Raw genomic sequence first — 12,551 nt, forward strand, 5'->3', positions numbered from 1 at the left:
TAGACTCATCAGACTAAAGGACAGATTTCCACTGGTATAATGTATATTGTGTCCATCGTGTTTCTTGGCCCAAGTAAGTCTCTTTGCAGCAATTCGCCATGAAGGCCTGATTCACACAGTCTTATCTGAACAGTAGATGTTGTGGTGTGTCTTTTACTTGAACTCTGTGAAACATTTATTTGGGCTGCAATTTCTGAGGCTGATAACTGTAATGAACTTATCCTCTGCTGCAGAGGTAACTCTGGGTCTTCCTTTCCTGTGGCAGTCCTCATGAGCCAGTTTCATCATATCGCTTGAGGTTTTTTGGGACTGCACTTGGAGAAACTTTCAAAGTCTTAAAGTAATGATGGACTGTAATTTCTCTTTGCTTATTTGAGCTGTCCTTGCCATAATATGGACTAGGTCTTTTACCAAATAGGGCTATCTTCTGTATACGTTGTCAAAACACAACTGATTTGCTCAAACATTCATTAAGAAGGACATAAATTCCACAAATTAACTTTTAACAAGGCACTCCTGTTAATTGAAATACATTCCAGGTGACGACCTCATGACGTTGGTTGAGAAAATGCTAAGAGTGTGCAAAGCTGTCATCAAGGCAAAGGGTGGCTACTTTGAAGAATCTCAAATATAAAACATTTTTTTGAATTGTTTAACACTTTCTTGGTTACTACATGATTCCATATGTGTTATTTACATTTATTGAATTGTTTTGATGTTTCCACTATTATTCTAAAATGTAGAAAATAGTAAAAATAAAGAAAAGCCCTGGAAAAACCCCTGAGTTGTCCAAACTTTTTACTGGTACTGTATATGTATGTATATATATACATATATATATATATATATATATATATATATAAAGCTCTGGAAAAAAAATAAGAGACCACTCCAAAATAATCCGTTTCTCTGGGCTACTATTTATATGTATAGTTGAAGTCGGAAGTTTACATACACTTAGGTTGGAGTCATGAAAACTCGTTTTTCAACCACTCCACAAATTTGTTGTTAACAAACGATAGTTTTGGCAAGTCGGTTAGGACATCCACTTTGTGCATGACACAAGACATTTTTCCAACAATTGTTTACAGACAGATTATTTCACTTATAATTCACTGTATCACAATTCCAGTGGGTCAGAAGTTTGAATACACTAAGTTGACTGCCTTTAAACAGCTTGGAAAATTCCATAAAATTATGTCATGGCTTTAGAAACTTCTGATTGGCTAATTGACATCATTTGAGTCAATTGGGGGTGTACCTGTGGATGTATTTCAAGGCCTACCTTCAAACTCAGTGCCTATTTGCTTGACATCATGGGAAAATCAAAAGAAATCAGCCAAGACCTCAGAAAAAAATGTGTAGACCTCCAAGAGCATGGTTCAGCCTTGGGATCAATTTCCAAACACCCGATGGTACCACATTCATCTGTACAAACAATACTATGCAAGTATAAACACCATGAGACCACACAGCTGTCCTACTGCTCAGAAAGGAGACACGTTCTGTCTCCTAGAGGTGAACGTACTTTGGTGCAAAAAGTGCAAATCAATCCCAGAACGACAGCAAAGGACCTTGTGAAAATGCTGGAGGAAACAGGTACAAAAGTATCTATATCCACAGTAAAACAAGTCCTATATCGACATAACCTGATAGGGCACTCAGCAAGGAAGAAGCCATAAAAAAGGAAGACTACGGTTTGCAACTGCACATGGGGACAAAGATCTTACTTTTTGGAGAAATGTCCTCTGGTCTGATGAAATAAAAATAGAACTGTTTGGCCATAATGACGATCGTTATGTTTGGAGGAAAAAGGTGGAGGCTTGCAAGCCAAAGAACACCATCCCAACTGTGAAGAACTGGGCTGGCAGCATCATGTTGTGGGGGTGCTTTGATGCAGGAGGGACTGGTGCACTTCACAAAGACAAATCTGCCTGATACCAGCCTTGTAGAGCACCCCCAGATCATTACCGATCCTCCACCAAATTTCACGTGGGTGTGAGACATGGAGAGGCCTACAAGCCACAGAGTCTCACACCCCAAATCCTTATTAATCTGAAACACAATACCCCATAATGACAAAGCGAAAACAGGTTTATAGACATTTTTGCAAATGTATTAAAAATAAAAAAACAGAAATACCTTATTTTCATAAGTATTCATACCCTTTGCTATGAGACTCAAAATTGAGCTCAGGTGCATCCTGTTTCCATTGAACATCCTTGAGATATTTCTACAACTTGATTTACCACCTGTGGTAAATTCAATTGATTGGACATGATTTTGAAAGGCACACACCTGTCTATATAAGGTTCCACACTTGACGGTGCATGTCAGACCAAAAACCAAGCCATGAGTTCGAAGAAATTGGTCTGAGACACCGAGACGGGATTATGTCTAGGCACAGATCTGGGAAGGGTACCAAAACAATTCTGCAGCATTGAAGGTCCCCAAGAAAACAGTGACCACATCCATTCTTAAATGGAAGAAGTTTGGAACCACTAAGACTCTTCCTAGAGCTGGCCGCCCGGCCAAACTGAGCAATCGGGGGAGAAGGGCCTTGGTCAGGGAGGTGACCAAGAACCCGATGGTCACTCTGACAGAGCTCCAGAGTTCCTCTGTGGAGATGGTTGTCCTTCTGGAAGGTTCTCCCATCTCTGCCTCAATCCACCAAACAGGCCTTTATGGTAGAGTATCCAGATGGAAGCCACTCCTCAGTAAAAGACACATGACAGCCAGCTTGGAGTTTGCCAAAAGGCACCTAAAGGACTCCAAATTCTCTGGTCTGATGAAACCAAGATTGAACTCTCTGGCCTGAATGCTAAGCGTCACGTCTGGAGGAACCTTGGCACAATCCCTACGGTGAAGCATGGTGGTAACAGCATCATGTTGTGTGGATGTATTTCAGCGTTAGGGATTGTGAGACTAGTCAGGATTGAGAGAAAGATGAAGGGAGCAAAGTACAGAGAGATCCTTGAGGAAAACCTGCTCCAGAGCACTCAGGACATGAGACTGGGGCAAAGGTTCACCTTGCAACAGGACAACAGGATTAACTTCCGGCACCGAGATGGCCGCCTCGCTTCGTGTTCCTAGGAAACTATGCCGTATTTTGTTTTTTTTACGTGTTATTTCTTACATTGGGACACAAGGTAATCTTAGGTTTTATTACATACAGTCGGGAGGAACTACTGGATATAAGAGCAACGTCAACGTACCATCATTACAACCAGGAATACGACTTTCCCGAAGCGGATCCTGTGTTTTGCCCACCACCCAGGACAATAGATCGGATCCCAGCCGGCGAACCAAAACAACGATGCCGTAAAAGGGGCAGACGAAGCGGTCTTCTGGTCAGGCTCCGGAGACGGGCACATCGCACGACGTTCCTGAGCATACTACTCGCCAATGTCCAGTCTCTTGACAACAAGGTTGATGAAATCCGAGCAAGGGTAGCATTCCAGAGAGACATAAGAGACTGTAACGTTCTTTGCTTCACGGAAACATGGCTCACTCAAGACACGCTATCAGTCGGTACAGCCAGCTGGTTTCTTCACTTATCGTGCCGACAGACACAAGCATCTTTCTGGTAAGAACAGGGGCGGGGGGGGGGGGTGCCTTATGATTAACGAGACGTGGTGTGATCATAACAACATACAGGAACTCAAGTCCTTCTGTTCACCTGACTTAGAATTCCTCACAATCAAATGTCGACCGCATTATCTACCAAGAGAATTCTCTTCGATTATAATCACAGACGCATATATTCCCCCCCAAGCAGACACATCGATGGCCCTGAACTGACTTTATTTGATTCTATGTAAACTGGAAACCACATATCCTGAGGCTGCATTCATTGTAGCTGGGGATTTTAACAAGGCTCATCTGAAAAGACTCCTTAAATTCTATCAGCATATCGATTGTGCTACCAGGGCTGGTAAAACCATGGATCGTTGTTATTCTAAAATCCGCGACGCATATAAGGCCCTCCTGCGCCCTCCTTTCGGAAAAACTGACCACGACTCCATTTTGTTGCTTCCAGCCTATAGATGGAGACTAAAACAGGAAGCTCCCGCGCTCAGGTCTGTTCAACGCTGGCCCGACCAATCTGATTCCACACTCAAGATTTCTTCGATCACGTGGACTGGGATATGTTCCGCATTGCGTCAAACAACAACATTGATGAATAAGCTGATTCGGTGAGCGAGTTTATTAGCAAGTGCATCGGTGATGTCGTACCCACAGCAACTATTACAACCTACCCAAACCAGACACTGTGGATTGATGGCAGCATTCGCACGAAACTGAAAGCGCGAACCATTGCTTTTAACCAGAGCAAGGTGACCAGAAACGTGACCGAATACAAACAGTGTAGCTATTCCCTCCGTAGGGCAATCAAACAAACTAAGCGTCAGTATAGAGACAAAGTAGAGTCGCAATACAACGGCTCAGACACAATAGATATGTGGCAGGGTCTACAGTCAATCATGGATTACAAAAAGAAAGCCAGCCCCGTCGGGGACCAGGATGTCTTGCTCCCAGACAGACTAAACAACTTCTTTGCTCGCTTTGAGAACAATACAGTGCCACTGACGCGGCCCGCTACCAAAACCTGTGGACTCTCCTTCACTGCAGCCGATGTGAGTAAAACATTGAAACGTGTTAACCCTGGCAAGGCTGCAGGCCCAGACGGCATCCCCAGCCACGTCCTCAGAGCATGCGCAGACCAGCTGGCTGATGTGTTTACGGACATATTCAATCAATCCTTATCCCAGTCTGCTGTTTCCACATGCTTCAAGAGGGCCACCATTGTTCCTGTTCCCAAGAAAGCTAAGGTAACTGAGCTAAACGACTACCGCCCCATAGCACTCACTTCCATCATCATGAAGTTCTTTGAGAGACTAGTCAAGGACCACATCACTTCCTACTCCGACACCCTAGACCCACTCCAATTTGCTTACCGCCCCAACAGGTCCACAGATGACGCAATCGTAACCACACTGCACACTGCCCTAATCCATCTGGACAAGAGGAATACCTATGTGAGAATGCTGTTCATCGACTACAGCTCAGTATTTAACACCATAGTACCCTCCAAACTCGTCATCAAGCTCGAGACCCTGGGTCTCAACCCCTCCCTGTGCAACTAGGTCCTGGACTTCCTGATGGGCTGCCCCCAGGTGGTGTGGGTAGGTAACAACATCTCCACCACACTGATCCTCAACACTGGGGCCCCACAAGGGTGCATTATGAGCCCTCTCCTGTACTCCCTGTTCACCCACGACTGCATGGCCATGGACGCCTCCAACTCAATCATCAAGTTTGCAGACGACACTACAGTCGTAGGCTTGATTACCAACAACGACGAGACGGAGGAGGTGAGGGCCCTCGGAGTGTGGTGTCAGGAAAATAACCTCACACTCAACATCAACAAAACAAAAGGAGATGATCGTGGACTTCAGGAAACAGCAGAGGGAACACCCCCCTATCCACATCGACGGGACAGTAGTGGAGAGGGTAGTAAGTTTTAAGTTCCTCGGTGTACACATCACGGACAAACTGAATTGGTCCACACAGACAGCGTGGACCAACTTCAGGAGGCTGAAGAAATTTGGCTTGTCACCAAAAGCACACAAACTTTTACAGATGCACAATCGAGAGCATCCTGTCGGGCTGTATCACCGCCTGGTACGGCAACTGCTCCGCCCACAACCGTAAGGCTCTCCAGAGGGCCATGAGGTCTGCACAACACATCACCGGGGAAAACTACCTGCCCTCCAGGACACCCACACCACCCGATGTCACAGGAAGGCCATAAAGATCATCAAGGACAACAACCACCCGAGCCACTGCCTGTTCACCCCGCTATCATCCAGAAGGCGAGGTCAGTAAAGGTGCATCGAAGTAGCGACCGAGAGACTGAAAAACAGCTTTACTAACATTGAGTGGCTGCTGCCAAACATCCTGACTCAACTCCAGCCAGGAAAATTGATGTAAAAAATGTATCAGTAGCCACTTTAAACAATGCCACTTAATATAATGTTTACATACCCTACATTAGTCATCTCATATGTATATACTGTACTCTATACCATCTACTGCATCTTGCCATCTTTATGTAATACATGTATTACTAGCCACTTTAAACAATGCCACTTTTATATGTTTACATACCCTGTATTACTCATCTCATACGTATATACTGTACTCGATACCATCTACTGCATCTTGCCTATGCCATTCTGTACCATCACTCATTCATATATCTGTATGTCCATATTCTTCATCCCTTTACACTTGTGTGTATAAGGTAGTTGTTGTGAAATTGTAAGGTTAGATTACTTGTTGGTTATTACTGCATTGTCGGAACTAGAAGCAGAAGCATTTCGCTACACTCGCATTAACATCTGCTAACCATGTGTATGTGACAAATAAAATTAGATTTGATTTGACAACGACCCTAAGCAAACAGCTGAGACAACACAGGAGTGGCTTCGAGACAAGTCTCTAAATGTCCTTGAGTGGCCCAGCCAGAGCCTGGAGTTGAACCCAATCGAACATCTCTGGAGAGACCTGAAAATAGCGATGCTCCCCATCCAACCTGACAGAGGTTGAGAGGATCTGCAGAGAATAATGGGATAAACTCCCCAAAATATAGGTGTGACAGCTTGTCGCATCATACCCAAGATGACTCGAGGTTGTAATTGTTGCCAAAATGTGCTTCAAAAAAGTATTGAGTAAAGGGTCTGAATACTTATGTAAATGTGAGCAATTATATTGAAAACTGGAGTTAAACAACTCTATATTGTACATTATTTTCTCCCATTAGGCACCAGCACAGTCCTGCTGGCGGAGAGAGAGAGGGACACGTCATCTAATGGCTTTAGGAACTGGGACTTCATGTCAGTTCACACATGGGGAGAGGACCCCACTGGCACCTGGACACTTAAGATCACTGACACAGTGAGTCCCAGGGCTGGAGAACACTTTGGCTGTTTCACAAGTTTCATATATTTTAAGGGATATTTCCAATCCAGTATTTTCCAACAAATTTCGAACCACATAGAAAATGTAGCTGGTAATTGCATCAACATGGTGTCTAAACAGGGTGATTTTTACACTCTTTTTCAATTTCCCTCTGTCAGTCGGGGCGAATGGAGAACGAAGGTCAGATCCTAAGCTGGAAGCTTATTCTCCACGGCACGTCAGAAAAGCCTGAGCACATGAAGAAACCCAGAGTGTACGTCCCCTACAACGCTGTCCAGAATGACCGTAGAGGAGTGGAGCACATGGATGACATGATAGAGGTGAGTTTGATAATTAAAGTGGCAATTCACATCTTTTTAACCTCCTATTTATTATCTCCAGAAGCATACCATTTTTACATACAGCAGCATACCACCCTGCAGCCCACTGCTGGCTTGCTTCTGAAGCTAAGCAGGATTGGTCCTGGTCAGTCCCTGGATGGGAGACCAGGTGCTGCTGGAAGTGGTGTTGGAGGGCCAGTAGGGGGCACCCTTTTCTCTGGTCCCAAAAAATATCCCAATGCCCCAGGGCAGTGATTGGGGACGTTAAACAGGTTTCCTGACTCTCTGTGGTCACTAAAGATCCTATGCCACTTATTTGTAAGAGTAGGAGTGTTTACCCCAGCGTCCTGGCTACATTTCCAATCTGGTCTTCATACTGTACCATCATGGCCACCTAATCATCCCCTCCAACTATTTCCCAGGTTGTTGCGTAAATGAGAATTCTCAATCAACTTACCTGGTAAAATAAGGGATAAATAGTGTGTGTGTGTGTGTGTGTGTATTGTCTGTTGACTGACCAGAAATTGAATTCTGTGTGGCTTACTGACCTTATCCACTGAAAAAGTGCAGAACTGAGGAGTTAAATCAACTCCTAGGTAGAAGCTACCTCTAAACCATTTTCTGAAGTTCTGTTCGTCCTTCTCCCTGTCATATAGGAGCTGCCCACCCAGGCTGAGGTTCACCCACCACAGAAGACCCAGCCCCCTCCTCCTGCCACCCCTGAGAGGAAGGAGACAAGCCCCTCCTCCTTCCCCCCCTCCCTGGCCCTTCTGCGTCTCCTCCAGACGGCCTTCAACAGACAGACCCCAGCTGCCCTGTCCCAGTCCCCAGCCAAGGCCTCTAGCTGGGGAGAGCAGCACACGGGCAGGGCCCCCTCCCTTCCATGGAGAGCAGGCCCTCATGTCGCTCCACAGAAGCTGTACCAGGCCCTGGACAGGATCAACCAGTACCAGCAGGGTGGGCAGGACAACAGCCTGTATAGCGACTACAGTGACGGCTTTTATAGCACCAAGCCCTACAGGCACAGAGATGACCGACTGCTCCAGGCGCTCTTCGACATGTTCTCTGACGACAGGCAGTGAGGAGGGAGGATATGGGAGGAGAGTGGGTAAGGCAAGGGCGGAACTCCAGTCCTGCAGTGTGTGTAGGCTTTTGTTCTAGCTTAACAGATCCGGCCCCCCGAATCCCAACTTGAGTCAAGTTAGGATTCGGGGCCAAGTGAACACACCCGATTTAACTAAACACGGTCTACATTGAAGACCTCCTTCGTTGACTACCGGTAGGTGAATCAGGTGTGTAAGTGCTGGGCTAGAGTCTGCACAGCCCTGCCATTCTCCTTGGTCAAGATTGGCCACCCATGGGGTAAGGGGTGAGAGAGAAAATGTGAGGAGGTGGGAGCTGGGCATGGAAGGAGAAAGTGAGGGAGGGGGAGAGTGAACGCCAGATAGAAACTCTTCCAGCCAATTGTGATGTTATTTTTCCAAAACGCTACTTTTCTTTTCTTGCAGCATTCTAGCCTGTCTGTCTGTATGTAGTTTTGTCTTTCATTCTGTACAGTTAGTTGTAAGTCGGTTGCATCTCAATACCCACAAGTGGCTTCCTTTCCTCCTCCTCCTTCCTTTCCTCCTCCTCACCCCTCCTCCTGGTGTATTGAAGTCTAGCTAACCCATAGACCATAGATCTCTGTCATATTGCTTCAGTCTTTTCAGATCAATATGCAGGAAGGAAAGGAGACAAGGAAAGGGAACCCCTGTAGCGTATTTAAATGAATCTGGGATTGCATTCCACCCCTCCTCCAGCCATCTATTCAATAGTCTTAAAGTGACAGTTAACATCAAAGTCAACGTTCAGCCGATGTTTTCAGCCCTCAAAAGTGGTCTGATGTCAGGATGTGTCCAGGCACCACGACATCTGTTTTGTAGACCCAGCTGTATCCCTCAATTCCAAATTAATTCAAAACATAGCCACTGCGCTGCTAAATGCATATAGGGGAAATGCTGCTCTATTTGCCACCTTTACCTGTCAGTCGTATTGAAAGTAAGGAGACAAGAGAAGGAGAAAGAGATGAGGAAAGGATGTTTTTAAGACTTTTGGGACACAGGGCTCTTCTCCCTTCACGGCACTACCTGCTTGAGCATGCTATGTACAGTACCTTTAGAATTTCAAGTTCATAATTGTATTATGACTGACACTATTATCTATATATTATACAAAGACAATGAATGTAATGTTGTTTTTACACTGAACAAAAATATAAGCGCAACATGCAAAAATTTCAATGATTTTACTGAGTTACAGTTCATATAAGTAAATCAGTCAATTGAAATAAATTCCTTAGGCCCTAATCTATGGATTTCACATGACTGGAAATACAGATATGCATCGGTTGGTCATAGATACATAAAAAAAGGTAGGGGCGTGGATCAGAAATCCAGTCCGTATCTGGTGTGACCACCATTTACCTCATGCAGCGCGACACATCTCCTTCGCATAGTTGATCAGGCTGCTGATTGTGGCCTGTGGAATATTGTCCCGATTCTCTTCAATGGCTGTGCTAAATTGCTGGACATTGGCGGGAACTGGAACACGCTGTCGTACACTTCGATCCAGAGCATCCCAAACATGCTCATGGGTGGCATGTCTGGTGAGTATGCAGGCCATGAAGGAACTGGGACATGTTCAGCTTCCATCTGTGTACAGATCCCTGCGACATGGGGCTATGCATTATCATGCTGAAATATGAAGTGATGGCAGCTGATGAATGACATGACATGACAGTGGGCTTCAGCATCTCGTCATGGTATCTCTGCATTCAAATTGCCAAACTGCACACACCATAACCCCACTGCCACCATGAGGCACTCTGTCCACTAGGTTGACATCAGCAAACCGCTCACCCACACGGCACCATACATGCTGTCTGCCATCTGCTTTGTACAGTTAAAACCAGCATTCATCTGTGAAGAGCATACTTCTCCAGCGTGCCAGTGGCCATCGAAGGTGAGCATTTGCTCACTGAAGTCGGTTACAACGCCAAACTGCAGTCAGGTCAAGACACTAGTGAGGACGACGGGTACACAGATGAGCTTCCCTGAGACTGTTTCTGACAGTTTGTGCAGAAATTTCTTTGGTTGTGCAAACCCACAGTTTCATCAGCTGTCTGGGCGGCTGGTCTCAGACAATCTTGCAGGTGAAGATGTGGAGGTCCTGGGCTGGCGTAGTTAAATGTGGTCTGCGGTTGTGATGCCGGTTGGACGTACTGCCAAATTCGCTAAAACGACGTTGGAGCTTATGGTAAAGAAATTAACATTACATTCTCTGGAAACAGCTCTGTTGGACAATCCTGCAGTTAGCATGCCAATTGCATGCTCCCTCAAAACTTGAGAAATCTGTGGCATTGTGTTGTGTGACAACTGCACATTTTAGAGTCGACTTTTATTGTCCCCAGCAGAAGGTGCACCTGTGTAATGATCATGCTGTTTAATCAGCTTCTTGATATGCCTCACCTGTGAGCTGGATGGATTATATTGGAAAGGCTCACTAACAGGGATGTAAAAAAAAAAATGTGTGCACAAAACTTGAGAGAAATAAGCTTTTTGTGCGTATGGAAAATGTCTGGGATCATATATTTCAGCTCATGAAACATGGGACCAACAATATATGTTGCGTTTGTGTTTTTGTTCAGTATAAATATACTTGACCTCTAAACTAACCACCTCTCTAAACTCCAAATATGAAATCTGTATTTAATATTTATATTTTGACATATTTATTTTGGCATATATTAGTTTTTTTTTGCAAGAGTAGACTCACTGTGCTACTGTATCTCAGCCCCAAATCCTGATTTGGGGAATGTAATTTTGAGGTATATTCACAATTTCAATTTAGGATTCCGATACTTTATTATGCATAAAAAAAATGCAGTCCCCTTTCTGTCCCCTTTCTGTTTCAAACTGAAAACTTTTTTATGCTGTTCTATTGAGAAAAAATGTGTAGTAAAGTTCACTTCTTTGCGGTTTTCTTTTATAATAGAAAAAAAAGAAAGAACAAGAAATGGGGACAATAAATGACCAAGAACCAATTGGTTGAGTAATTCTTATTGAGGTTATTCGACCCTCGAGATCTATAGATATAATGAATATGATTAAAGCTTTTGCAAATTGGTCATGTTGAAACCATTTGAATAATTATTTAAACTGACAATATAAAATAACTCTAAAAGGAAACGTTTCAAATATATATCTATATATACAGTATAACTATATACATATATATATACTACACATGTTGTGTAATTTGATTTATTTTAGATTCAAAGTACAACGCTGCATTAAATGAAATATTTTTCTAGAAATTCATCAGTTTATAAAAAATTATATACGTATATATAAATCCCTTAATTCATTCCGTTTATATTGCAAGTGGTTTTACTTGACATTTTCAGTTAAATTCTAGGTTTAAATTAAAACAAAATACATGGAATTATGAATAGAAATGAACATTGCCAAACTGTTGTGCTGCCGAAGAAAAATAGCTTTTCTGTGTTTGGGTGATTATAAAACAGGCTTGGATGTCGTTGCTTCATTTACAAACTCATGACACAACTACCTAGTTACATGCAGCGCATTGGATATCTTCATTTCTACATTTCTACTCTTTGGTATTAGTGGACCTATCATCATTCAATCCAAGTATACTTTAGTAAACTGTATACTGGTAATAATTTAATGTAGGAGCTTTACACTAAAAGACTATAACACATTTATAAGCTATATATTATACCTTCATATGCCCTACATAAACGTTCACATTTATGCTCTCAACTGCAGGTCGGTAGATGTCACTGCATATCTTATGTCAACTTGCGGTTGTTAGTCTTAGTTGACATTTACATGTATAAATGCGTATGTAGTGCTTATGACAGTGTAATGAACTGCTATGAATGTGATGTTTCCCTATGTATGTAGAGCCCCATACATTACAGTGTTAAGTAGTCCCTATTTTCTATGGTATTGGCTCTAGCCCTGCTCTCTGCCAAACAAGGTGAAAGATTGAGATGACAGATGAAGAACAGTTTACATGCATCCTATAATTATACATCTTTCAATGTAGCCAGTGTTGTTGTAATGTTTGTTTATATTTTGGATTTAAATCGATGCTTCTGTCCAAAATTGTTTACAAAAGCTGAAATATTCTGTATGGATGTACAAAATTAGATTTATCGTAATAAACTGCAAAGTGACTTTG

General features: G+C 43.4%; 1 protein-coding gene across 1 annotated transcript in view; it reads left to right on the forward strand.

Annotated features, from left to right (window-relative positions):
• Positions 1-12,551, forward strand: part of LOC135539643 (neuroendocrine convertase 1-like) — a 36,790-nt gene extending 24,239 nt beyond the window's left edge. The window contains exons 12-14 of the mRNA XM_064965657.1: positions 6,827-6,960; positions 7,143-7,304; positions 7,961-12,551. Of these exons, the coding sequence (XP_064821729.1) occupies positions 6,827-6,960; positions 7,143-7,304; positions 7,961-8,386 (722 nt within the window). The 3' untranslated portion in view covers positions 8,387-12,551. The remainder of the gene's footprint in view (positions 1-6,826; positions 6,961-7,142; positions 7,305-7,960) is intronic.

This window comes from Oncorhynchus masou, chromosome 5, assembly GCF_036934945.1.
Source record: "Oncorhynchus masou masou isolate Uvic2021 chromosome 5, UVic_Omas_1.1, whole genome shotgun sequence".
Classification (NCBI taxonomy): Eukaryota; Metazoa; Chordata; class Actinopteri; order Salmoniformes; family Salmonidae; genus Oncorhynchus; species Oncorhynchus masou.